Here is a 26,699-nt window from a genome sequence, read left to right as displayed (position 1 = left end):
CTGTACCGATCTACCCATTTATTTTTTGCAGGCACTGATCTACTCATGTATTTTTGGAGGCACTGGTCTACCCATTTTTCTTTTAACACTGATCAGCTGTAGGGCGGCCCTTTGAAGCCCCAAGGCAAGAGTTTTCTTCCCTCTAACCATCAGCTGGGACTCAGGAGGCAGCAATAGATTGGGGGTGGGGCCAAATAAAAGGTAAGAATAATGCGGGGGGGGGCAGCGGGGGGGCAGAACTGATTCGGTGACGTCATATCATCACCACTACCGGCTCAGGAGAACCGGGCCGAACTGGGAGAAACCTACCACTGATCCAGGGGTGGGTTTCACTTACCTTTGCTACTGGTTCGCTCACACGCGTGCCACTTCTGTGCATGCACAGAAGCTTCTGCGCATGTGTAAGTCATATTTAATGACATCTGGGTGGGTGGGCGGAGCCTCCCGTGCCACTGCTACTGATTCGCCCGAACCAGGGCGAACTGATAGCAACCCACCATTGATAGAATCTTACTTTTCTTCCAAAGTGCAAGTCACTATATTTAGGATCAAATCAATTTAACTTTTTTACTTACACTGAAGTGAAGGAAGCTTTTTTCCTTTGTATTTTAGAGAGGGCATGGATTCATTACAATTATTAACCATAAACTAACGTGCTTGTACAGATAATTGCATTAGCCAGGTTATTTTTAGAAACTCAATATTTATTTTAAAAATACATCCAGGTTAACTTTGTTTAACTTTATTACAATATTTATGTCATTGTAATAAAATTGTTTAACTTTATTACAGTATTTTTGCCTAATCGTCATCCTAACCTTCTCAATAACAAAACCAGGAACTGGCAACCCCATTGTGATAAAAATAGTAATTAAAACAATGGGAGTTTAATTTTCTTACTCTTTTATACATGTTCTATTTTAATGAATTAACACCATGCCTAAGGCTGTGCTGGGCACAGGACAGACATGGTAAAGGGCAATTTTTTCCAAAATCAAGCGAGTTGCAGATGTATGTGTCCTCCAGCAATGCTTAGAGGGAGGGTCTCCCAGATAAAATGCAGGTAAAATCAAGACCACCCCTTTTTTTAGCACCCAAAATATAAAGGCCAGCCATCTTCTTCTTGGAAACCACTCTTGGACTTTGTGCTTGAGGTGGGGGGAAAAAAATGAAACGTTGATATTGGGTTTTGCCAATTAGATAGGTTTGCTGTTATAGAAATGGCTAGTATACATTATCATCTAAGAATCAAGAACTGAGGTTTTATGTTATTAACTTATTCTACTGCACCAAAAGGGGTCTGAAGTCAATGCTTTTCCTTTTTCCCTACACTTTTCTCTCTTCCCCTTCCCCTCCCTTACTTACCTATTATCTTCGTTCTGTTTGTATTTTTGCATTATATATTTTGATAAGCTGAAATATTTGAATCCCAATAAAGGGTTTTACAGATAAAAATATATATAAAGGCCCAGCCATCATTGTAAAAAGTCCATCTTTATTGCTTTCGGATGCAGTCATCATAAACTAAGAATGTTTTAAAACAGTTACAGAACAGTCCAACTATCCTTATCTTATATCCAGAGTCCCTGATTCACACACCTGTCTCTTCACACAATACAATGTCAACTTGAGAGTTGAAAATGTTTTATTTTGAAACATTGCCCACTACAGCACCTAACTATTAGGGAGTCCATGGTTTGACTTCATTTGAAGAACGCGTTTCTATCTTGAAACCTAGCCTAGTGGAAGAAAAACTAGCTATGAGGCAGTCCTAGTAAAACACACAGCAAGAAGAAGCACTAAGGTAGGTAAGTAAAGACAGAGAAATATACTCCTTCTGTTCAGTGATACCCCCAGGACTTATGGGCCACTTGATCTTCGTGTTCAGTTACTAGCGTTCGGTTGGCACACTCTTCCCATCGCACGATCTTGCCACTCTCCACCAAGATGAACTTCCACTCAACGCTGGTATCAAACGGTAGAACCACGGAGTCTGACCAGAAGCCATCTTTGTCACACATGAGGGGTATATAATGGCGCCATTGGCCCAGACACTCGTGGTCACCTGTGATCGCGATCTCCTGGGCTTCCAAATGAGTGATGTAGTGGACACGGAAAACCACATGGACAGTCTGGGGCATGGGGGGCACGGCCGCAATTCTCTTCCCTTGTTCCAAGTCCTTGTTGCCAACGTCGTCTGCGCAAGGTTTCCTGATGGCCTCAACGTCTTCAGGATCCACAGTTTCTGGACCCAGATCTTGGTTGAGTTTCTCCTCAGGCTTATCACCAGAGTTGTCTACTTCGGCTGACGTTCTCTCCTCACGGGCTTCCACTTCATGGCTTTGGGACGGTTCGGAGGCTGTGTTGGGGTGACTGGATGCTTCGCTCCTTAGATATTCTGAACAGTTCATAAATGGGATTACAGGCTCTTTGACAACTGCTTCTATTTCAGGAGGTTGTATGAAACCGTCAGGGGTATGATGATCTCCTGAGAGTGTAACATGGTTCTCTAGTAGCTCCTGTGGGCTGGACACACATGCTGGTTTTGTTTCCGAAACGACACCATCACCGGTTCTCTGAAATGGGTCTAAACAGAAAAGATATGGTTAGCCATGAAAACTCAGTCCTACATTCCTCGTACATGTAATTTTGTGCACCACTACACCACGACTCTTTAAAGCGAGGGAAATGTCCTGATTGACGATTTAATCCCACACAAGCTGTATTTGTTCTCCCGACATAGAATTCCTCACTACTGTTGTGGCCCATCATCGGCCAGCAGAGTTGGTGGCAGACTCAGACAGTGAGGAGGTTGGGGAGGAACATGGGCCAGTCCTGGAGTCTGGGGAAGGCTCTGATGAGGGCTCTGCGTCAGAGGCAGAGAGGGGGCCAGGGCCGTATGACAGGTATCAGCTGCCTTCGGAGTCAGACATCAGTGAGGCAGACGAACAGCTGGAGCCTGTTCCCAGTGTGCGCATGCGCAGAGTTGCCAGACAAAGGGAACAGCTAAAGAACAAGGGTCGACTCAGGAGTAAAGCCACAGGTGGATGGTGAATGGCCCCTCCCATAGGGAATAAAGAGGAGCGAAAGGAGAGGGGAATTTGCAGGAAACAATTAGTTCAATTCATTAGAGTGAAGTTCTGTTCCTGACTTCTTGACAAGAATTGTCTTCTACAGAGTGGCGTTTGGAAGATATCGGCCTGGCAACTCTCCAAGCCTGATAGAGGTTTGTAGTTGTGAAATCTCTTGAAAGGCTGTTGGCCGGGACTTTGCTGGAGAGGAATTCCCTTTAAACTAAATAAAAGTGATTTTATCGGGACAAGGAGTCGGCTTCATGTTTTTGGGAAGCCTAGGTTAGAACAAATACAAATTTGGCTTTTGTGCTCAGTGGCAATTAGGATTGACAAGAGTTTCATGTCTAGCAGCAAAATCCTCACCAGGTGTCCCTACCTTATTTTCAGTGCCTTTTGATATGTTTTTTAAAAATCGGTGGAATATAAATGCGCTGTAAATGCTAGGGTGAATCCCAAAGATTCTTTTTCCAGAAGGCAACTGGATTTCCTTGGTTTTCTCTTTGAAAACGTTTCGCTTCTCATCCAAGAAGCTTCTTCGATGAAGCAAAGAAGCTTCTTGGATGAGAAGTGAAACGTTTTCAAAGGAAAAAAGAAAAATCAAGAAAGTCCAGTTGCCTTTTGGGAAAAGGCATCTTTGGGACAACCATGATCTGCATGATTGAGAATCTCCAGACAGCTAGCATGAATAATGATAATGATAATGATAATGATAATAATAATAATACAAAAAAGAATTATAATTATAAGCTTGAATTAAAGTGCTTGGGAATTGTTTCGAAGTGAGACTGTATTTTTCGGAGTATAAGACACACTTCCCCCTCCCTAAAAGAGGGTGAAAATTTGGGGGCATCTTATACACTGAATGTAGCTGGCCCCCACCCTTTGGCCTCTGCCTCTGAGCAATTTACCTCCTTGCAGCAAGCAGCAAGTTTCAGTTTCAGCACAGCTTGATTAGCACAAGCAGCTGATAGTCGGTTGGATCAGTCTCCCGACCTTCAGCTGTTTCAAGCTGGAGGGATTGCCATTGCCTATTGCTGTCTCCACACGCCCCATTTTCAGCCTCCACGGTTTGCTGCAAGGAGGCAAATTGCTGGGAGGCAGATTTTTTTTTTCTTGTGTTAATCAGACTGTGCTGAAACTGAAACTGAAACAGGCTGTTTGCTGCAAGGAGGCAAACTGCTGGGAGGCAGAGGCAGATTTTTTCTTCTTCTTTTCTTGTTTTCCTCCCCAAAAAAGGTAGGTGCGTCTTATAGTCCAAAGCGCCTTATACTCCGAAAAATACGGTACTTCTTCACTGCATGCTAGTGAGCAAGCAATAGCAACTCACTGCTATTTACTGGATTTGATTCAAACTGTAAGATGAAAACTAGACCAGCATACAGAAGGAAAGCTGCAAAAATAGTCTAGCAAATGCCATCAGCCCTTGCAAAGAGCTGTTATAGTACCACACCTTCTTTTCCGGGCTGTTCCTGCTCGAGTCAAATGCCAGGCTGCACTCCAAGCCAGCTGGCAAAGGAGAACCTATTGTGAAGTTAAGGCTTCACCATAGCTGAAATGCCAAGAAATTGTTGTCCATTGTTTACTTAGACCCCCCCTTCCCCCCCCTTTTCACCTGAGCTAGTCCAAATGACAAGATTTGTCATGGCAAAAAAAAAAAAAAAATGCAAGCAATTCAATCACAAGCAATTACTATCTTTACTGAAGAGTTATTTTCAGCAGTTATTTTCCAGTTCTGGACTTCTTCCCCCCTGGCTCAACTTATTTTTAACTTTGCAAGAAGCGTTTTCTCCCGCTGTACTCTTGCCACTGATTGATTTGAGCTCTGTTAAAATTTAAGAGCAAAGGCTCTCGTTCGGCTGTGCCATGAATAAGCATAACGGTCAGCAGGGCACTGGCACAAGGGAGCTAAAAATAGCCGGTTCTGCATGGCCTGTCCATATATTAGGCAAACACAAGCCCAGATGCCAAGGATTCCTGTGGGGCCTGTAGAACTGATGGCAGGCTGGGCACCGCGATCCATGCAAAGGTCGCACAATCTAAGACGATACTTTGCATAGTTGCCCTTCTATAGCTGTAAGAATCCTGCCAAGGCGCCACTGAATTGGCTGGCCAAAGGCATTCTAGCTGCCCGATTCAGTGCCAGCCACCATTCAATCTTCTTTGATTACCAAGAGCAAGCAATACCTCTTGCTCTAAAACAAGATTTATTTATTTATTTATTTTTAATTTGATTTATCCAATCTTGGCAACTTTTAAGACCTGTGGACTTCAACTCCCAGAATTCCCCAGCTGTGGCATTCTGGGAGTTGGAAGTCCACAGGTCTTAAAGTTGCCAAGATTGGACACCCCTTCTGTAAAAGCTTTGCTGGCTGAGGAATTCTGGGAGTTGAAGTCCACAAGTCTTAAAAGTTGCTAAGGTTGGAGACCCCTGCTCTTAAAGCAAGGGTGTCCAAACTTGGCAACTTTTAAGAACTGTGGACTTCAACTCCCAGAATTCCCCAGCCATGGAATTCTGGGAGTTGAAGTCCAGAGGTTTCCAAGCTTGGGCAGCCCTGCTGTAAAAGCTACTGCACAAATATCTGCCTGCAATTTTTTCTCATTCTTTCCCACGCCAATTTCCTACAAATTGCCAGGCGCAGCTTAACCCCAGGCAATGTTGTGAATGTTCCCACAAGCACGTCTCCAATATTATCCTCAGCAAAGAATTGATGGGTTCGGGTGTCCCAGTGGTGGGATTCAGCCAGTTCGCACCACTTCGGGAAAACCGGTTGTTAATCTTCTGAGCAGTTTGGCAAACTGGTTGTTGGAAGAAATCATTAGGGCAGAGAACCGGGTTGTTAAATTACTTGAATCCCACCACTGGGGTGTCCCCTCCCAAAAAAGGCACTCGAGAACGAACAGTTGTGAAGGAATAGAGGAAGGTGCAAGGAGAAATACAGTAGGAGCCTGCAAGCTTGCACAAGAGTAGGTTATTGTAGCTCTTTCTCGTCAGACGTGCAGAAACGGGGCAATGCAAGGGCTGGATGAGCCAACATGTTTTTGGATAGAGTCCCACAGTGATTATTAAGCCCCCCCCCCACCCTTTTCATATACTGTATCAGTTAACTATTATGAAATATGTTGAGGAACTAACTTTACAGAAGTTATTTTGCCCTCTGGGGCTGCGCTGATTTTATTACCAACAGAGATTTTGGCAGCGCAGCCCCTTTCCCCATCCTACTTTCCCAAACCCTCCCATATAAAAATGGATGTTTAAAAGGTTTAATAGCAATATATACCACTTATATAGCGCTTTAGCTCCATTCTGGCTGCATTCACACAAGGCACCGGGAGCAGAAGTCACCCCTTCCATTTTTAATTTTTTATGTTTTGGCCTTCATCATACTTGGCACCACATACTAAAACGGGCTGGGATTGCACCACACACTCACACCCCACCACATCTTCCCCATTCCAAGGTTGGCACTAATATTTCTAGCAGGGCTTTTCTCCTGACCAGGTTGGAAAGGGGAGGGGGGGGCGTCGTATGAAAGAGGATTTCGTGCCTCTCCAAAGCAAAAGCGAGGCGGACGAACCACGCAATGGGGTGGGGGGGGGGGGAGGCGAGGTTCAAGAACCAAATTGTGGTCCAAGAATAAAGGCAGGAAGGGAGGCCGGAGCCCGCCCGAAAAGGCGCCTGCAGGGCGCGCGCCCCTCTCCAAAAAATGGGCCAGAGACGCGTAAAAAAGCGCAGCCGCTTCTGGAGACGCTGACAAGAGTTCATTTATTTTATTTATTTCCAAAAAAATTATATATGCCGCCCTTCTCCCTAAGGACTCAGGGCGGCGAACACAGGTTAAAAACATACAATATGAAAAGGTAACGTAATTAAAACCCAGTTAAAACAACGACAATAAAATAATAAAAGTTTCGGGCGCTCCCAGAACTGGAGGCTTTTCAAAAATAGGCCGGACAACCATTTGAATGGGATGCTGTATATATTAAGGTCTCCTGACTCGAGCACGGGGTTGGACTAGATGACCTCCGAAGTCCCTTCCAGTTCCAAGAGTCTGTGTTGTACCCCGGGGCGGCACAAAGGGAAAAGACTGAAGCAGGGAGGGAGGGAGGAAAGGAGGAAGAATGAGAGAGGGAGAAAGAAAGAAAGAAGGAAGGAAAGAAGAAAAAAGGAAGGAGTGAGGGGGAAAGGAAGGGAGGGAGGGAGGAGGAGGGAGGGAGGAAAGACAGGGAAGGAGGAAGGAAGGAAGGAAAAAGGAAGGAATGAGGGGGAAAGGAAGGGAGAAAGGAAGGAAGGAAAGAAGGAAGGAAGGAAGGAAGGAAGGAAGGAAGGAAGGAAGGAAGGAAGGAAGAAAAAAAGAAAGTGAGGGAAAGGAAGGAAGGAGAAAGATGGAGAGAGAGGGAGGGAGAAAAAAGGAAGTGAAGAAGGAAGGAAGAAAAAAGGAAGGAGTCGGGGAAAGGAAAGAAGGAGAAAGAGACAGAGAGAAAAGGAAGGAGTGAGGGGTAAGGAAGGAAGGAAGGAGAATAAGAGGGAGAAAAAAGGAAGGAAGGAAGAAAAAAGGAAGGAGTGAGGAAAGGAAAGAAGGAGAAAGAGACAGAGAGAAAAGGAAGGAGTGAGGGGTAAGGAAGGAAGGAAGGAAGAATGGGAGGGAGAAAAAAGGAAGGAAAGAATGGAAAAAAGAAGGAAGGAAGAAAAAAAGGAGTGAGGGGGGAAAGGAAGAAAAGAAGGAGGAAGAATGAGGGAGGGAGAAAAAAAGAAAGAGAAAGAAAGAAAGAAAGAAAGAAAGAAAGAAAGAAAGAAAGAAAGAAAGAAAGAAAGAAAGAAAGAAAGGCAGACGGGCGGTACCTTTGGCTCCGCGCGTGTCCCCCTTGGGCTCCTCAGCCTTTTCCCGCTGCCCGTCTCCTCCTCCGCCGCCGCCTCCTCCGAACCACAGCCAGGTCATGAAGGCGGCCGCCACGGCGGCCAGCAAGGCCTGCCACAGCCCGTCCATTAGCCCGCCGTCCTCGCCTTCCACCCCCAGCCACGCCATGGCCACGGCGGCCCCAGCAGCAGCAGCAGCAGCAAGAGGAGCAACCGGCGCTCGGGGCTGAAGCCTCAGCGCGGAGGAGCCCGAGCGAAGCAGGGCCGCGCCCTCCCGCCCAGGAGCCTTATATGGGCACCGGGAGAGAGGCCGGCCACCAGCCCAGGCCGGGGAGGAGCCTCGCCGCCAGCTGGGCTCGCTTGACACGAGGGGAGCGCCCAAGGGGATCCCCGCTCTTTTGCGCCCTCGGGATCGGAGCGCAAACTTTTTGGATGCCGCCCGGCTGCTCCCCGCCTTTCCTTGCAGCCCCAAAGGGAAAAGCAACCCCCGTCGTGCAGGGGGTTGGACTAGAAGACCTCCAAGGTCCCTTCCAACGGGGTTATCTTTATATTCCTCCTCTCCTGCTGGATTGAATTCTTTTTTTAAAAAAAGATTTTTTTTTTTTAATTTTAAAACAAAACATAAAAACATAAACCCACCATCCATACAATTGCAAACAAGCGTGCGGGTTGGTTACAAGTCTTTTGTGCTTCCTCACCTCATATTCATGACTTACTAAATTATCTAATTTCTCATTTTACCGATCCAATAAGTATCTTTGTAGCATCATCCTCATTCATCTCTTTTTTTATAAAAATTATTTTCAGATATTTATAGTAGAACATTCGTTTCTTCGTCCTCCAATCAACAATAGTCATACCACTTTGTATTGATGATGATGATGATGATAATAATAATAATAATAATAATAATAATAATAATAATAATAATAATAATAATAATAATTTCTACAAAAAAACCACCTTATTCGGAACAGCTTACATCTTCCGACGATACCTTAACAGTTCCTAGGTCCTTGGTTAGGACTCGAGCTGCTGAGATATTAACCAGCCTCAAAGGCTGTGAATCTCACTAAAGATTAACCAATAATAATAATAATAGTAATAACTACTACTACTACTACTACTACTACTACTACTACTACTACTACTTTTATTTGCGGTCACAGACCAAAATACAAATGCAAAAGAACGTGAGGAAACTAACATGAGGAGCCTGGATAGCTCTGCAGACTAAGCACTGTAATTTAACACCAGCTGTCTGCAATTAAAGTAAGTTCGAATCTTGCCAGGTTCAAGGTTGACTCAGCCTTCCATCCTTTCTAAGGTAGGTAAATTGAGGACCCAGTTTGTGGGGGCAATAAGCTGGCTTTGTATAAAATATACAAAAGTATGAAGGCTATTGCTTAACGCACTGTAAGCTACCCTGACTCTCCGGAGAAGGGCGGCATATAAATCAAATTAAAAAAAAAAACACATCATAAACAGTTGGCTACCAGAATCCTTGGCTGAGAGGAATTACATCGTTCTCCTCTTTGTATTATATTTTGTACCTTTCTACCATTCTTATGTTCTAATAGTCTCACCCCTGTTTCATTTCCAGGTTTTATTATCTAGCCATTGATAAAAAATAAATCCCATCTCTTATAATATGGATTGAATTCTTAAAAGGCAAAAGAGCATCTTTTACACCGTTGCAAGCCATAGGATGGGGCTCGCTCGCTTCCTTGCGCGTATCCAAGCGATCCCGCCCATCGAGGGAGGGAGGGGCGACAAAAAAGCACGCAGGCTAAAAGCCCCGCGCAAACCTGCCCACATTTCAAAGGCCCCCCCTTCCTGGATCAGGAGGGGGAAAAAAAAAGAAGAATCGGTGAAGGAGTCTGGTGGTGCAGTGGACTAAACTACTGTTAAAGTAGTATTTAGCTGCCTGCAATTACTGCGAGTTCAATTCTGACCAGGCTCAAGGTTGACTCAGCCTTCCATCCTTCTGAGGTAGGTAAAATGAGGACACGGTTTGTGGGGGCAATAAGCTGACTTCGTATAAAATAGAACACCGCTTGGGGGGGGGGCAAAAGCCCTACTAAACAGGTATATAAAAGTATGAAGGCTATTGCTTAAAAGCATCGTAAGCCACCCTGAGTCTCCAGAGAAGGGCGGCATATAAATCAAATCAAATCAAACTAAAACTAATAAACTTTTTGCCTTATCTGCGGACAAAAATTGCTGGGCTCTTTAACGGTGAGGCGCGCTCCTTGGAGGTGATTCCAGAAAGCGGAGGGGCTTTTAAGCCGCTTAAAGAGTACTCGCGGAGCGGCTTCTTCCTCCCGAGAAGGAGGTTTAAGTTAGCCCAGGATTGAAGAAGAATAGGAAAAAAAAATAGAATAGAGCTGGAAAAGGGACCTTGAAGGTCTTCTAGTCCAACCCCCTGCTCAAGCAGGAGAACCTGTACCATTGGCTCTGCAACCCAACAAGACAGACACTGATTAAATAAAATAAATAAATAAAATAAAATAAAGATTTAATGAATATTATATGAAGTAATAACAAAATGTAGGGAAGTTTTAGAAATGGAAATAAGATTCAGAAATATAAACACGTTTGAGCTGTATTGTTAATAGTATTTAGGGTAAGAATTGTGAATTTGTGGTATGTTTATGAGGTATTATTTGAATTATTTATTTATTTTTATTTTATTTTATTTCGAATTTATATACCGCACCGTCTCCCGAGGGACTCAGGGCGGTGTACAGCCAGATAAAAACATACAATACAAACATTAAAAACAATTAAAAGGATATATATTAATTTAGCCCCAATTTAAGATAACAAACCAATTAAAAATCTTTTAAAAATATGTTAAAAAATATGTTAATTAATTAAGATTTAAGGGGGATTAATAAAAGGGTAATTGCTTTGATTAAGTTAATATGAGTAAGCTTTCTATAAAATGGTAATAGTTGAGATATGCGAGTCAAGATTAAGAAATAAGTGTTAAGGCAAAAATAGAATATATAAAATTGTGTTAAAGATGGAACAAAAAGGTGAACAAATTTATGACCGGATTAATGCTCTGTTCCGAAAAGATGTATTGTATGTTTATCTGTGTGTTTAAAAAAAAAATGAAAAAAAAAAAAGACAGACCCAGACTTCAGAGGATAATTAGAACTGCAGAAAAAACAATGGCTACCAACCTGCTTTCCATTGAGGACCTGTATACTGCATGAGTCAAAAAGAGGGCTGTGAAAATATTTACAGACCCCTCACATCCTGGACATAAACTGTTTCAACTCCTACCCTCAAAATGACGCTTTAGAGCACTGCACACCAGAACAACTAGACATAAGAACAGTTTTTTCCTGAACGCCATCACTCTGCTAAACAAATAATTCCCTCAACACTGTCAAACTATTCACTAAGTCTGCACTACTATTAATTTTCTCATCGTTCCCACCACCCATCTCCTTCCACTTATGACTGTATGACTGTAATTTTGTTGCTTGTATCCTTATGATTTATATTGATATTGTTTCCTGATTGCTTATTTGTACCCTATGACTATCATTAAGTGATGTACCTTATGATTCTTGATGAACTTTTCTTTTATGTACACTGAGAGCATATGCACCAAAGACAAATTCCTTGTGTGCCCAATCACACTTGGCCAATAAAAAATTCTATTCTATTCTATTCTATTCTATTCTATTCTAATCTATTCTATTCTATTCTATTCTATTCTATTCTATTGTCCAATCTCTTTTTAAAAACCTCCATTTCTGGTGGCAAGCTGTTCCACTGGTTAATTGTCCTCACTGTTAGGAAGTTTCTCCTTAGTTCGAGGTTGCTTCTCTCCTTGGTTAAAGATAAAGGTTCCCTTTGCACATATATGCTAGTTGTTCCCGACTCTAGGGGGCGATGCTCATCTCCGTTTCAAAGCCAAAGAGAAGACGTCCAAAGACGTCTCCGTGGTCATGTGGCCGGCATGACTAAGCGCCAAAGGTGCACGGAACGCTGTTACCTTCCCACCAAAGGTGGTCCCTATTTTTCTACTTGCGTTTTTTACGTGCTTTCAAACTGCTAGGTTGGCAGAAACTGGGACAAGTAATGGGACCTCACCCCATTATACGGCATTAGGGATTCGAACCAAAAATACATGAGTAGACCAGTGCCTGCAAAAATAAATGGGTAGACCAGTGCCTACAAAAACAAATGAGTAGACCGGTACAGCTCTGCAAGCAGTTAAAAGCCTGGCAGACCAGTACCTCTGCTAAATCCTAAATAATTGTCACATGACCCTCAAGCCACGCCCACAAAATAAGCCATGCCCACAGAACCGGTAGTAAAAAAATTTAGAACCCACCCCTGGTTTGTGCTTGCATCTCCCATGTGCGCTCTGCCCCCGCGCATCCTGAAAATCAGCTAGCCAGCAGGAGGCGCACTCGTGTGGTGGAGCTGGGCTGGGCAATGGCTTGCGTGCCTGCAGAGAGGGCCCTGCCATAGGTTTGCCATCATATCCCTATGCTATCACTTGGGGGAAAAGCCGGGTCTTCAGTGCATTACTGGAATAAGCTATGAGGATGGAGGTTGCTTAACCTCGCCTCTAAGGATGTCCCATGGGGCAGGGACATCTCCCTAACCCCCATAAGTAAGCAATATTATAAATACCCTGGCCAGTGTCTCTTTTCACTTTTACCATTGGGCAGAGGACACCAAAATATAGCCAGCCGGACAAATAGGTTTAAAAACAGCTTCTACCCAGCTTCTATTGTCAGATTCCTAAACACAATATAGCATCACAAACAGATTAATAAGACGAATTTCACTAGTGCCAATGTAGTGTGTAATATGATATAAGATCATACACCAGAGTAATATATATGTTGCACAGAATATGACATACATATGGAAACATATGACTAGTTTTTTCCCCCCCCCAACTACTTGTATAAAGATTATTCTATATATTATTCATGTTGTTTTGTATTCTTGTATGAACTGCACCAGTAGAGGCTAAACCATTTTTCTTGTATACATCGTACATTTTTGATGTACGGTGACAATAAAGGCTTTGCACTTTGAATATTTAAGGGAAGGAACTGGGAGAGTGCCAACCCTATCTAATTCGATTAGCCAGGTAGATGTCCTTAGGGAAAGGCGGTCTCAGATATTTCAGTTATGCTCATTTAATTGTATTTGCTCTTTTGATGCTGCCTTTGAGTCAGGATCTTGCACAGGGTTAAACCAACATCCAGGGAAATTATGCTCAAGATTTGCAGCATCTTAGATGTTAGCTAACACTGTGGCTTTACAAGGCACTCGTTTACCTGTTGATTCAACACTGGGAAAGATGTTCAAGTCCATTCTCAACAAAACTCTCTTTGCTTTAGTTTTAAAATGTTGATCTGTATCTTTGTTTCTTAATTTGAAAGGCGAGGCTTTTGAAGATGGATTTCCAGCTCTCTTATTAAAAGCAGTAGTGGCTTACTAGAGGCTAATTAGACTGTATTTGCAGAGTTTTTCCATCCTGCCTCCTCATCCAGTGCTTTTAGCATTGCTGTATGTGTAATTTAAATTTATAGGCACTCGAATGGTCGGTCTTCTCAAGCGCAGCCTAAGTTCAGAAATAAACCAATCATATCTTTGTAGGAATAGCAATAGAGAAATATGCTTCAGGTCACCAACTTTGTAGGAAGAGTTGTGTTAGCAAAAAAATCAGGACCTTTTCCAACTAATGAATTGGAATTGGGAGGCAAAAGCTGTAGCTCACAAAAACTTATGCTTTCAGGTAACTTTTGCCAATCGAAAAAAGTGTTGCTACATAGCCTTTTTTTTTATCCTGGATAGTGTCAGACACACTTCTGCCAATTATTGCATCAATTTACAACCGCAATTGGGATTAGATTTGTGGTCATAAATTTTTACAGTCATAAATCGAGATACCCATGGTTTTATAACATTTTTTTGTGGTGGTCATTAAGCAAATCATTGCAGCCGTTAAGTAGAGCGGGTAAGGCACCAGGCTACAAAATAGGAGGCAGTGAGTTCTAGTCTTGCCATAGGCGTGAAAGTCAGCTGGGTGGCTTTGGGCCAATCACCAGTGGACAATGAGTTCTAGTCCCGCCTTAAGCATGAAAGCCGGCTGGTAACTGAGCCAATCACTCTCTCTCAGCCCAACTTACCTCACAGGGACGTTGTTGCGGGGAAAATAGGAGGAGAAAGGTGTGTGGGATATGTTTGCCATCTTATTTGTAAAAATAATAAAGGTAGGATACAAAAAACGAGGACTAAATGCTCCTCTTTTCCCACAAACTATAAAAATATAACAACCCCCTTTAGGGAACATGTGAGAATCAAGCACAGATAATAAAACAATAAAAACTTTTTATTAAACATCGCCAGTGTGAAAACAAGATACACAAGTTTTTCCCCATTGTGCTAACATTGTAGATGTTACTTTTATATTTAAAATTAATCTCCTCCTGAAACATACTCGTCTGAAAAAACTCTTTCCCTCCCCATTTAACGCATAAGGCCAATCATTTCATGGCTGAACTTTCCTATTATTTTCTTGGCTTATTTCTCTCTGCGTTTCACTGTGACTGACTCAACAGCTGCTGAGGAAGACGAGTGGGAGCGTACAAGAGCTCTGTCGGGTGGGTGGCATTTTGACTCGGGTTTTACAAAGGTTAAAACTTAACACTTAAATGGTTGCGGAAGAGTGCGATCTAAATTCTTGAAGGACCTTCATCGAAAGCTTCCTGGAGAGAAGCTCGCTGTCTTCTGCTATCTTGTCAGAATGACCTGCAGCCAACATCTGCAGAAGAAACTGAAAGCATAGAGAAGCACAAGCAGTACTTAAAGTCACATAATTTCCTCAGTCAAACAGGCACGGCGCTATATTTTATGAGTATTACCGTATTTTTCGGAGTATAAGACGCACCTTCCCCCCCCCTCCCTAAAAGTGGATGAAAATTTCGGTGCGTCTTACAGACCAAATATAGCCCTGTTTTTGGCTTCCCAAACAGTCCGTGCATCGCATTTTTGCCCTCCCTGGCCCCCAGAAGCACTCTGCAGTGCTCCGCACATCCCATTTTGCCAAAAACGGCCCCATTTTTGGCCTCCTGAACCCTCCATGCATCCTGTTTTTGCCTTCCCCGGCCCCCAGAAGCACTCTGCAGTGCTCCACACATCCTGTTTTCGCCAAAAACGGGCCTGTTTTCACCAAAAACAGGCCTGCTTTTGGCCTGCAAAGTGCTTCTGAGGGCCAGGTAGGACATGCGCAGAGTGTCCGTGATGACGTCCGGGCGGGTGGGCGGAGCCTCCCGCCACCACCACTAGCGAACCGGTAGAAACCCCACCACTGGTGCAGAGGCCAAAAACTATTTTGTTTCTTGTTTCCCTCCTCTAAATCTAGGTGCGTCTTATAGTCTGAAAAATACAGTATATGTCACGGCTTATTACCTTATATGAGTCGCTCGCAATCCCCACTCGTAGCCCATTGTGACATCAAATATTACATTGATATAAGAAGGTTTGGTGGGCAGAGAGCTAGGTTAGTAACTAGAAGATGAACAGGTCAACGTGAGCAAGTTATGCTGAGGATGTGTTGAATTCACAACCCCGAAAATATTATTATTAACTCCTTTGTCCCTAACCAGCTTGGCAGCGATTAGGATAAGGAGAGTTGTGACCCAACAGGAATGGGATTATCACAAGTCCCTCACACAATTTCACAGTTTTGGAAAAGCCCAGTCATTCTTCAAGCAAGACAATTTTAAAGAAATCACTATTGGGACTCAATCCTGAACATTTCTCATACTTACCAATATCTGAAGAGGAATCCACATTAGAAGAGGAGAAGCAACTATAATAATTTGGTGGAATTAGTAGAGAGGATTTAACCCAAGCGTAGAACTTTCTCCCCTCAAATAACATTGGATTGTTAGTCTGTAATGTTCTACTTTGGACACCAAAGAAAATCGAATGGATCAATCTAGCTAACTACTCTGTTTCCCCCAAAATAAGACATCCCGTGATAATAGGCCCAATCAGGCTTTTGAGCCCGTGCACTAAAATAAGCCTCCCCCCCAAAATAAGCCCTCCCTGAAAATATTTAAACGCAGAGCTGGATATCAGGTAAGATGGCAAGAGGAGCCCCATCTTGCTCCACGCGCCTCAAAATAATAAGACCTCCCCGAAAATAAGGCCAAGTGCTTATTTCGCGGTTCAAAATAATATAAGACAGGGTCTTATTTTCGGGGAAACATGGTACTATTGTGTACAATTTCTACTCCAAAGTTAAGAAGCAAGCTCATGGAAACCAGGTCCCCCAAAAGACCTAGCCAAATTGAGATCCAAGTATTGGCCTCGTGTTTCAAGGTATTGTTTTTAACTAAAATACAAGTGGTCCTCGACTTACGACCACAATTGAGCCAAAAATTTCTGTTGCTAAGTGAAAGAGTTGTTAAGTGAGTTTTGCCCTGTTTTATGACGTTTCTTGTCACAGTTATTTAAGTTAGTAACATGGTCGTTAAGCGGATCTGGCTTCCCTACTGACTTTGCTTGTCAGAAGGTCACACAAAGGTGATCACATGATCCCGGGACGCTACAACTTCCAAGCGTCTGAATTTTGATCACATGGCCACGGGGATGCTGCAATGGTCATAAGAGTGAAATATGTTCATACGTCACTTTTTTTCAGTGCCATTTTAACTTCAAATGGTCATTAAATGAGCCGTTGTAAGATGAGGACTGTCTGTAGCTTGTGTCATCTAACGTTTCTCTGGAAAATTCAGGTCTTGCATTAATATCATTGTATGCCACCCAGAGTCTCAATGGGACTGAGAGGCTACACAAAATGAATAAATAACCCAAATAAATAAGTAAAGCAATGTAGGCCGAAGACTTTTTGCGACCTGATAAGCAAAGTCAGTGGGGAGAAGCCAGATTCACTTAACAACCATGTTACTAATGTAACAACTGCAGTGATTCACTTAACAAATGTGGCAAGTTAAGGCTGCAAAATGGGGCAAAAAAATCCACTTAACAAATCTCTCACTTAGCAGCTGAAATTTTGGGCTCAACTGTGGTCGTAAATCGAGGACTACCTGCACTGCAATTTTTGGCCTGTGAATTTACCTATTTGTCTACTACTTGCTTTAGATTTTAATCTATGAATAACTGACAGTTAAAGAAGTAAAGCTTCTCCCTCAAGCTCAGCTCTTGAAATCCGCATAGACATATCCATATGAACAGGGGGTGGGCTTCAAAAATTTTAGCAAGGGGTTCACTGCCCGGTTGCTGGGTGGGCGTGGCCATGGTGGGTGTGGCCTAGTCCTCCTGCACCATGGTGGGCCTTTTGCCCTCCCTGGGCTCCGGAAGGTTTCTCGAGCCTCCGGGAGGGCGAAAACGGCTTCCCCAGGCTCTGGAGAAGTGGTGGGTTTCAAAAATTTTTACTACCGGTTCTGTACATGTGGCTTGATGGACGTGGCTTGGTGGGCATGGCAGGGAAAGGATACTGTAAAATCTCCATTCCCTCCCCAATCCAGGAGAAAGTTACTGCAAAATCCCCATTTCCTCCCGATCAGCTGGGACTTGGGAGGCAGAGAATAGATGGGGGCGGGGCCAGTCAGAATTTTTACTACCGGTTCTCCGAACTACTCAAAATTTCCGCTACCGGTTCGCCAGAACTGGTCAGAACCTGCTGAAACCCACCTCTGCCCCGGAGGCCCTCTTCTGGCCTTCCGAAACTTCTGGTAGGCCCATTTTTCACCCTCCCTGAGCCTCCGTACGTGCCCTGCACTTACCTGCATCCAAAACCGGCCGCGTGGGGACTCCTGGGAGGGGAGGGTGGGGTGGGAGGGGCCAGCCAGGCTTGGGATTTGGGGGTTCTCCGAACTGCACAGAATCTTAGCTAGAGGTTCTCCTGAACTCGTGCGAACCCCCAGTAGCCCACCCCTGCATATGGAGAAGTAGTGTCTCATTCCTCTCTTCCATGAATTTTTTTTTTCCAAAAACATCCAGTCTAAACAGATTTCCTCGTGGTTTCTCATTTAAGTTCTAATAATGTTTTGCTCTCCTTTGTTTTTGTTTCTCCCCTGCCCCAAGCATGATAAAAAAATAAAGCTGGTTAAATGCTGCACCCTGGTGGGACAGTTAGAGATTCCCAAAGTTGTTCTGAAAAATTCGGAAAGATTTTTTTTTTCCCCAACCTTATTTATTTCTGCAACCTGAGTTTCTCAGGCTTGGAGACTTGAAGATGGGTGGATTTTAGCCCCCACAATGGAGGAATGGAATTGAAAAGATGATGGAACTGGAATAAGATGGTAAAGGTGACTGCATTAATTGGGCACTCCATCACTGGAGTTTTTTAAGAAGAGATTGGACAACAATTTGTCTGAAATGGTATAGAGTTTCCTGCTTGAGTATGGGGTTGGACTAGAAGACCTCTAAGGTCCCTTCCAACTCTGTTATTCTATTCTATTCTATTCTATTCTATTCTATTCTATTCTATTCTATTCTATTCTATTCTATTCTATTCTATTCTATTCTACTCTACTCTACTCTACTTTACACTACTCTACTCTATTCTACTCTATTCTACTCTACTCTACTCTACACTATTCTACTTACTCTACTCTACTCTATTCTACTCTATTCTATTCTACTCTACTCTACACTATTCTACTTACTCTACTCTACTCTAGTCTACACTATTCTACTCTACTCTACTCTACTCTACTCTAGAAAGATGACATATGTGTAGCCATTTTTTCTTGTCTATTCTTTTCTTAGCTTCTAGGTTTGCTAGTTAAGGGATTTAGTATTACTTTAGGCTCGCCACTCTCTAACCGTTGAGAGGTGGGGTTTATAGAGATAACGGGGGAATGTTAGTCTAGGTGGCATTCCTTCCCGTAGGATCAGAGAAAATGCCTGCAGCAGGAGGAAGGTGGAGTTTGGAGTCCAACCGGACTGATGGCCTGAGAATTGATTGGAGGTTGTGATTCAGGGGGGATGTTTCTGTCTTTCCTTTTTATTGGGTGTAATTCCAGAGCCAGGCCAAGTCCTTGCAATTTGATATATTCCTAATAAATAGACTCTAAAGGAAAATGGATGCCTTGGATTTTTTTTTATGGGACATGTTACTTGGAAGTTTGACACTCTGTTCCAGAGGTCTTCAAACTTGGCAGCTTTAAGTCTTGTGGACTTTAACTCCCAGAATTCTCCAGCCAGCTATGCTTAAAGTCCACAAATCTTAAAGCTGCCAAGTTTGAAGACCTCTGCTCTATTCTATTTCCTATTCTATTCTATTCTATTCTATTCTATTCTATTCTATTCTATTCTATTCTATTCTATTCTATTCTATTCTATTCTATTTCCTACTCTACTCTGTATTCTATTCTATTCTATTCTATTCTACTCTACTCTACTCTACTCTACATCAATTAGGGACAAGAATGCAAATAGTTTTGTGGTTATTTCGAAACAACTTCTGGATTCTCCGCATGAAAGAGAGAGAAAAAAATGAAACCTTGACTTTGGGTTTTGACAATTAAGTGGGTTATTATTATTATTATAGAAATAGCTAGTTATTATTTGCAATAACTACGGAGTTGATATTGCAACTTTACTATATATCTTACTGCACTGAAAAAAGTCAGAAGTCACTGCTTGTTATTTTATTTATTTATTTATTTATTTATTTTTCCCCTTTCCTTCACTTTATCCCCTCTATTCCCTTTCTTTTCCAGTTTTCTATTGTTTTTACTGGTATTATTTGTATTTTATATGAAGAAAAGAAATCTTTGATGATAGATAGATAGATAGATAGATAGATAGATAGATAGATGACAGAGAGACGACAGAGAGAGAGAGAGAGAGAGAGAGAGAGAGAGAGAGAGAGAGAGAGAGAGAGAGAGAGAGAGATTAAAGACAGGGGGGGAGGGAGAGAGAGAGAGAGAATGGATGGATGGATGGATGGATGGATGGACTTCAAATCCCAGAATTCTCAGCCAGCAATGCTATTCTGGTTGGGGAATACTGGGATTTGACGTTCATACGTCTTCAAGCTGCCAAGATTTGAGAAACACTGGTCTAGACTGCGATTTAATGTAATAGCTGGGATAGCACTATAGTCAGAATGACATTATTTCCTAGGAGAGATAAGCATTATCCTTCTTTAATCTGAAAATCTTAAACACTACAATCTTATAGTCAGTTTGAGCAGCATTAAGCTAAAACTAAATGCCCAGTCTTCTACCTGAATAACCCTAGTCTAACATGTGACTCTCTGCTTACCACCTACACTTCAGATCATAGCTAGAAGATCATGTTTGTTACTATGAACTAATTTTATTTCTTCGTGTATTAAGGAGCAGATATCAGCCAATCTTTATTATTATTATTATTATTTATTAAATTTATATCCCGCCCTTCTCCCCGAAGGGACTCAGGGCAGTGAACAGCTGAGAATTAAAATAACATGCAATATAAAAGTTAAAATAATTAAGAATAAATTAAATTAAACGTTTATCAGATGCTTCTGAAGGTAGATATGCGTGCATCAGCGGTGGGTTTCAAATTTTTTTACTACTGGTTCTGTGGGTGTGGCTTGGTGGGCGTGGCATGGCTTGGTGGGCGTGGCAGGGGAAGGATATTGTAAAATCTCAATTCTGTCCCCACTCCAGGGGAAGGTTACTGCAAAATCCCCATTCCCTCCCGATCAGCTGGGACTTGGGAGGCAGAGAATAGATGGGAGCGGTGCCAGTCAGAACTTTTACTACCGGTTCTCCGAACTACTCAAAATTTCAGCTGCCGGTTCTCCAGAACTGGTCAGAAGCTGCTGAAACCCACTTTTGCTTGTAACCATTGCCGTCTGCCTCTTCTGGGTTATATTTTTCAGGAATATGTGATAAGTAAGAGGCTCACACTGGCCACGAAGGAGCAAGTAAACTAACCCTCCACTAATTCCTGCTTCTGCAAAAATTTGTCCAATGACAACAGTGAAGGTGATGATGACTTAAATCCCTCCATTCTTTTAGGGCCAGAAGGCAGGGTGCGTACTGCTTCTCCCTTCTATTTCTGAAGTGTACTCTTGTAAAAGAAGTATGTATGATATCTAATCTACAAAGTGACCTTTAAACTGTGGGTGTAGTATATGTGGTCTGAATGCCTCTTTTCGAGGGAGTCGTCTGTTTGTGTGGGTGTTTTAGTTCCCAGAAGACAGGAGCTGCGAGGTAAAAGGTTATTCCTCTTTAGCATTCTGCCCTTTCTTCTCTGTTTTTTGCTAAAAGAACTTTGCAAACATTTACTTAATGCTTCAGGAATCAGCCTCGTAACAATTCCTGCCAATAGATTCCCTACTTAGTTCCATACATGTTCAGACTCTTAAAAGCCTATGTGCTTTATGACCCATATTTAGATTAGGAATAGGGGGCACCGTTTTGCGGTGGTTCTCCTCCTTCCACTCCGACCGCTCGCAGTTCGTGTTGGCAGGGGGACAGAGGTCGACCTCGAGGCGTCTCGCATGGGGAGTGCCGCAAGGGTCGGTCCTCTCTCCCCTCCTGTTCAACATTTATGTGAAGCCGCTGGGTGAGATCATCCGTGGTTTTGGGGTGAAGTGCCATCTGTACGCTGATGATACTCAGCTGTACATCTCCACCCCAGACCACCCCAACAATGCCCTTGATGTGATGTCTCGCTGCCTGGAGGCCGTGCAGGTCTGGATGGGGAGGAACAGGCTCAGACTCAACCCCTCCAAGACCGAGTGGCTGTGGCTTCCGGCGCCCCGATATAGTCAGCAGGTGCCATTGCTGACTATTGGGGGTGAATCTTTGCCCCCCACGGAGAGGGCTCGCAATCTGGGTGTCCTCCTGGACGTGCGGCTATCTTTAGAAGAGCATATGACGGCCGTGGCCAGGGGGGCCTTTTATCAGGTTCACCTGATTCACCAGTTGCAGCCCTTTCTGCACTGGGACGCCCTGCACACGGTCACTCACGCCCTTGTTACTTCCCGGTTGGACTATTGTAATGCTCTCTACATGGGGCTCCCCTTGAAGAGCACTCAGAGGCTCCAACTGGTCCAGAATGCGGCCACGCGGGTGGTTATGGGCACAACTCGTTGTGCCCACGTGACACCCCTCCTGCGCGAGCTGCACTGGCTCCCGGTGGTCTTCCGGGTGCGATTCAAGGTGTTGGTTACCACCTTTAAAGCGCTCCATGGCATAGGACCCGGGTACCTCCGAGACCGTCTTCTGCCACCAATAGCCTCCCACCGACCAGTTCGCTCCCACAGAGAGGGTCTCCTCCGGGTGCCATCGGCCAAGTTATGTCGGCTGGCGACACCCAGGGGGAGGGCCTTCTCTGTGGGAGCCCCAGCCCTGTGGAATGAACTGCCCCCGGAAATACTTAAGATCTCCAACTTCCGGGTGTTTCGCTGCGCACTGAAGACCCTGTTGTTCCACCAGGCCGGGCTATCAACATAATAGTTTTAAATTGGGGTATTTAAATATTCTGGGGTTTTAAATTTGAGCCAAATTTATTTAATTATTTTAAATTTTAATCGCTGTTTTGTCTTGTGTTTTTTAAATAGGCTGTACACCGCCCTGAGTCCTTTGGGAGAAGGGCAGTATAGAAATGAAATAATAATAATAATAATAATAATAATAATAATAATAATAATAATAATAATAATAATAATAATAATAATAATAATAATAATAATAATATCCCGATTCTAATTGGAGCCCTTGGAGCAATACCCAAAGGGCTACCCCACTATTTAGAAATTCTAAATTTGCCGGACTTGAACATTTTGACTCTACAAAAAACCACCTTACTCGGAATAGTTTACATCCTCCGACGATACCTTAACAGTTTCTAGGTCCTTGGTTAGGACTGGAGCTGCTGAGCTATTAACCAGCCTCAAAGGCTGTGAATCTCACTAAAGATTAACTACTACTACTACTACTACTACTACTACTACTACTATTATTATTATTATTATTATTATTATTATTATTATTATTATTATTACGGTGATACCCATTGTCATCGGGGCACTTGGTATCATGTCCAAGAATTTTACAAAACACATCAAGAAATTGCAGCTTCCTGCAATAACACCAGCGGAACTACAAAAAACTGCGCTACTCGGAACATTGTACATCTTAAGAAGGTACTTGGTTGATACCTTATTTATTTATTATTTATTTGTTTAAATTTCTATACCGCCCTTCTCCAATGTAGGACTCAGGGCGGTGAACAGCCAAAGTAAAAACAAGACATACATACAAAACATACAAAATCTAAAATCTGTTTAAAATAATTAAATAATTTTGGCCGTAATTAAAACATTCCAATTTAAAATCCGTTTAAAATTTGACTCAAGCCAGCCCAGCTAATTGAAATAAATGGGTTTTTAGGGCCCGACGAAACGTACCTAGGCGTACCTAGGACGCTGGCAGCAACCTGTATCAACCATTAGCACCAGTCAATGATATTTGTGATGCATTTTTGAATGTTCAGTTGACTGAGTTTCATGTTTAATGAATAAAGTAAATAATACTAATAATACTAATAATGTACCAGGAGACGCCAGACTCGAAGAAAAAGAACTGGAAAAGAATCACAAAATTTTGCAACCTGGCCATCAAAACTACACGGCTATGGATGAAACATGTAACAGTGATACCCATTGTCATTGGGGCACTTGGTACCATGTCCAAGAATTTTACAAAACACATCAAGAAATTGCAGCTTCCTGCAATAACACCCGTGGAATTGCAAAAAACTGCGCTACCCAGAACATCATATATTTTAAGAAGATACTTGGTTGATACCTAGGACGCTGGCAGCAACCCGTTATCAAACATTAGCACCAGTCAATCCAGAGCTGGGTTTCAGCAGGTTCTGACCAGTTCTGTAGAACCGGTAGTGGAAATTTTGAGTAGTTCAGAGAACCGGTAGTAAAAATTCTGATTGGCCCCGCCACCATCTATTCTCTGCCTCCCGAGTCCCAGCTGATCAGAAGGAAATGGAGATTTTACAGTATCCTTCCCCTGCCACGCCCACCAAGCCATGCCATGCTCACCAAGCCACGCCCACAGAACCAGTAGTAAAAAAATTTGAAGCCCACCACTGAGTCAATTGTACTTGTGACACATTTTTAAATGTTCAGTTGACTGAGTTTCATGTTTAATAAATAAAAGAGATAATAATATTACTATGGTTTGTCATAGTCACCCAATTGTTCAGACAGGATTGGGCATTTTTGTCTACCAAGCGAGTCCTTTTCAAGGACCTGGAATAGGCCTGTTCTGTCCCCGTACCACACACGCACCCCCACAGACGGCCCAGAGTTAATAAGCCACACGACAAAACTCTTTGAAGATAAAGCAGGCAGCAACCCAGTGGCTAGCTGCCAATTCAGACTTTACTCACACAAAACAAAGATTAGACTGCAAGCATTCCGATAAAACAGGCAGAGTTTCAACAATACAAGGATTAATCCAAATGCAGTCCGATAAAGCAGGCAAAGTCCAGTAACGCAGAGATCATGGATTATTTCCAGTTTTTGCTCGTCACAAACTGAACCGGCCACCACACCCACATTTATACCCTGTGGGGTGTGGTCCAGTGACTCAGCTAATCTCTGGCAAGCCTTCCCCTCTGCTGCGCACGCTTCTCCCTGCGCCTCTGCCGAGGGTCCAGCCAGCACTTATCTTCTTCGTCGCTGTCCACCTGTGGCTGCGGGGACATGCTTGGCTCTGAGCCTATCGTTTGGCCTTCGGTGTCCTCCGGAGGCATTGCCAGAGAGGAGGGTCCTGGAGAGGGAGGCCTTGCCAACTCCTCTCCCTCACTCTCAGAGTCTGCATCTGTCAATAGCCCAGGCTCAGGCAACGGAGCCACAACAAGGCCAATGGGGATCCTTGTTGGTGTTACAGGTATCCTTGCAGGATGTAAGCTGTTCCAAGAGAATCTGCCTTCTGCAATTGACTGATGGTGAATCTGTCAATGCCGATGGTGTTCAGTTGGTGCTCCAGCTGTTTTTGGGATTGAACCCAAGGAGCCTATGGTTATTGGGACTACCTTTGCTTGCTCCTTCCACAGTCATTCTATTTCTATTCGCAGTCCTTTACGTTTATATGATCTTCCCCAGTTACTGAACTACAAAATACCCAATGCTTACTGCAACTTAAAATGAGGATTTTTAAATGGACGATTTGGATATTCATTAATTTAATTTTTTTTTTTCCCACCAAAGCTGTGAAGCCGGTTTGGTCAAAGGCAGCAGGAAAACTAATTCATCTGAGGAGATCAAGGGGCCAAGATGTGAATCAAAAGACTGACCCAGTCTTCTTTCTACATCAATCGGTTGAACGGGTGACTTGAGTAAGCCTGCAAGAAGAGAGTGATAAAAACTGACCTCCGTTACAAGGTTCTTGAAAGGAATGTTCTAAGGCCCACGGAAGAGGAATTTTAAAGGGGAGAAGGGAGAAATCTTGTCCTGTCCATGTTTTTTTTCTTTGGATTGAAAACTCCTAATGTCTGGTTTGCCTTTTTGCTTTCTCTCACCACCCTCGTGTTTCTCTTAGAACAATCCACGACGAGGTAAAGCTACTGATGCGGAAATGAACAAAGCGAGATTCTAAGCAGAAGTAGACTTTGATGAATGGCGGGTTATTCGGTCTTACCTGGAAAAACAAGATTTTTGAGCAGGTACTACAAGTACGTTACGTTTTATAAGGTCTCCTGCCTTGCGCACGGGATTGGACTAGAACAGGGGTCTCCAACCTTAGCAACTTTAAGACTTGTGGACTTCAACTCCCAGAATTCCCCAGTCAGCGTTGAACCCTGAAATAAGCACTTGGCCTTATTGCCGTGCGCTCAAAAGCCCGATTGGGCTTATTATCAGGGGATGTCTTATTTTGGGGGAGAAACAGGGTATCCCATCTACAGGTAGCCTTGGATGTACGACCACAATTTACGGGGCCGCCTACTACCACAAACAGCCTCCCACCGGCCGGTACGTTCTCATAGAGAGGGGCTCCTCCGGGTGCCGTCAGCCAAGCAGTGTCAACTGGCGGCCCCCAGGGGGAGGGCCTTCTCTGTGGGGGCACCCACTATCTGCAACGAGCTCCCTCCGGAGATACGGAGGATCCCGGATCTGCGCACTTTCCGCCGTGCTCTTAAGACTCTCCTATTCCAGCAAGCCGGCCTGGCCTAATTTTCTCCCCTTTCTTTTAAATTTTTAAATTGAAATTTTAATTTGTTTTAAATTATTGGGATTTTTAATTGTCTTGGGCTAAATTATTTAATTTGGTTTTAATTATGTTTCTAACTTTTGTATTTATGTATTTTATTTTGTGCCTGTTCACCGCCCTGAGTCCTTCGGGAGTAGGGTGGTATATAAATTTAATAAAACATAAACATAAAAAACATAAACAATGGCACTTGCATTAAGTGAATCAATGATTTTCTAGGGCAGGGGTGTCGAACTCGATTTCATTGAGGGCGGCATCAGGGTTGTGTTTGACCTCCGGGGAGGGGGGGGCTGGAAGGGCGTGGCCAGGGTGTGCGTGGCCAGCTTGACATCACTCGTATCAGGGGCGCCTGTGGCGGCCCGAGCGCTCTGCCAGCGAAAATGGGCTTCCGAGCGCCATTTTCGGCTGCGATGGCCTCCTGCAACCCTCTGCCAGTGAAAACAGGACTCTGGAGGCCCTCCCCAGCTCCCTTTTTGCTGGCAGAGGCACCGTGGGCCGGTCCTTCGCTGT

General features: G+C 43.5%; 2 protein-coding genes across 2 annotated transcripts in view; both read right to left on the bottom strand.

Annotated features, from left to right (window-relative positions):
* Window positions 1–1,475: 1,475 nt before the first annotated feature.
* STBD1 (starch binding domain 1) lies at window positions 1,476–8,324 on the bottom strand. Its single transcript, XM_087874859.1, has 2 exons — window positions 7,915–8,324; window positions 1,476–2,587 (listed from the first exon to the last, which is right to left on the bottom strand). Exons 1-2 carry the CDS (start codon window positions 8,096–8,098, stop codon window positions 1,842–1,844), a joined length of 930 nt encoding a protein of 309 aa, XP_087730985.1. The 5' UTR covers window positions 8,099–8,324; the 3' UTR covers window positions 1,476–1,841.
* Window positions 8,325–14,290: 5,966 nt separating this feature from the next.
* FAM47E (family with sequence similarity 47 member E) overlaps window positions 14,291–26,699 on the bottom strand; it is a 33,418-nt gene continuing 21,009 nt past the window's right edge. Inside the window, exon 8 of the mRNA XM_087875241.1 lies at window positions 14,291–14,752. Coding sequence (XP_087731367.1) covers window positions 14,627–14,752 — 126 coding nt within the window. The 3' untranslated portion in view covers window positions 14,291–14,626. The remainder of the gene's footprint in view (window positions 14,753–26,699) is intronic.

Source organism: Pantherophis guttatus, chromosome 8 (assembly GCF_059756535.1).
Source record: "Pantherophis guttatus breed Tessera chromosome 8, ASM5975653v1, whole genome shotgun sequence".
In the NCBI taxonomy this organism is placed as follows: Eukaryota; Metazoa; Chordata; class Lepidosauria; order Squamata; family Colubridae; genus Pantherophis; species Pantherophis guttatus.
Note: the sequence above shows the minus strand (reverse complement) of the source record. Positions and strands in the feature narration are given on the sequence as shown.

What these genes read in the sequence shown, in the direction of transcription:
- STBD1 (XM_087874859.1), bottom strand. Translation starts at nt 8,098, where the DNA reads ATGGCGTGGCTGGGGGTGGAAGGCGAGGACGGCGGGCTAATGGACGGG. An exon ending in GGACACGCGCGGAGCCAAAG is followed by an intron (nt 2,588 to 7,914) that starts GTACCGCCCGTC and finishes TTTTCTGTTTAG; the next exon opens with ACCCATTTCAGAGAACCGGT.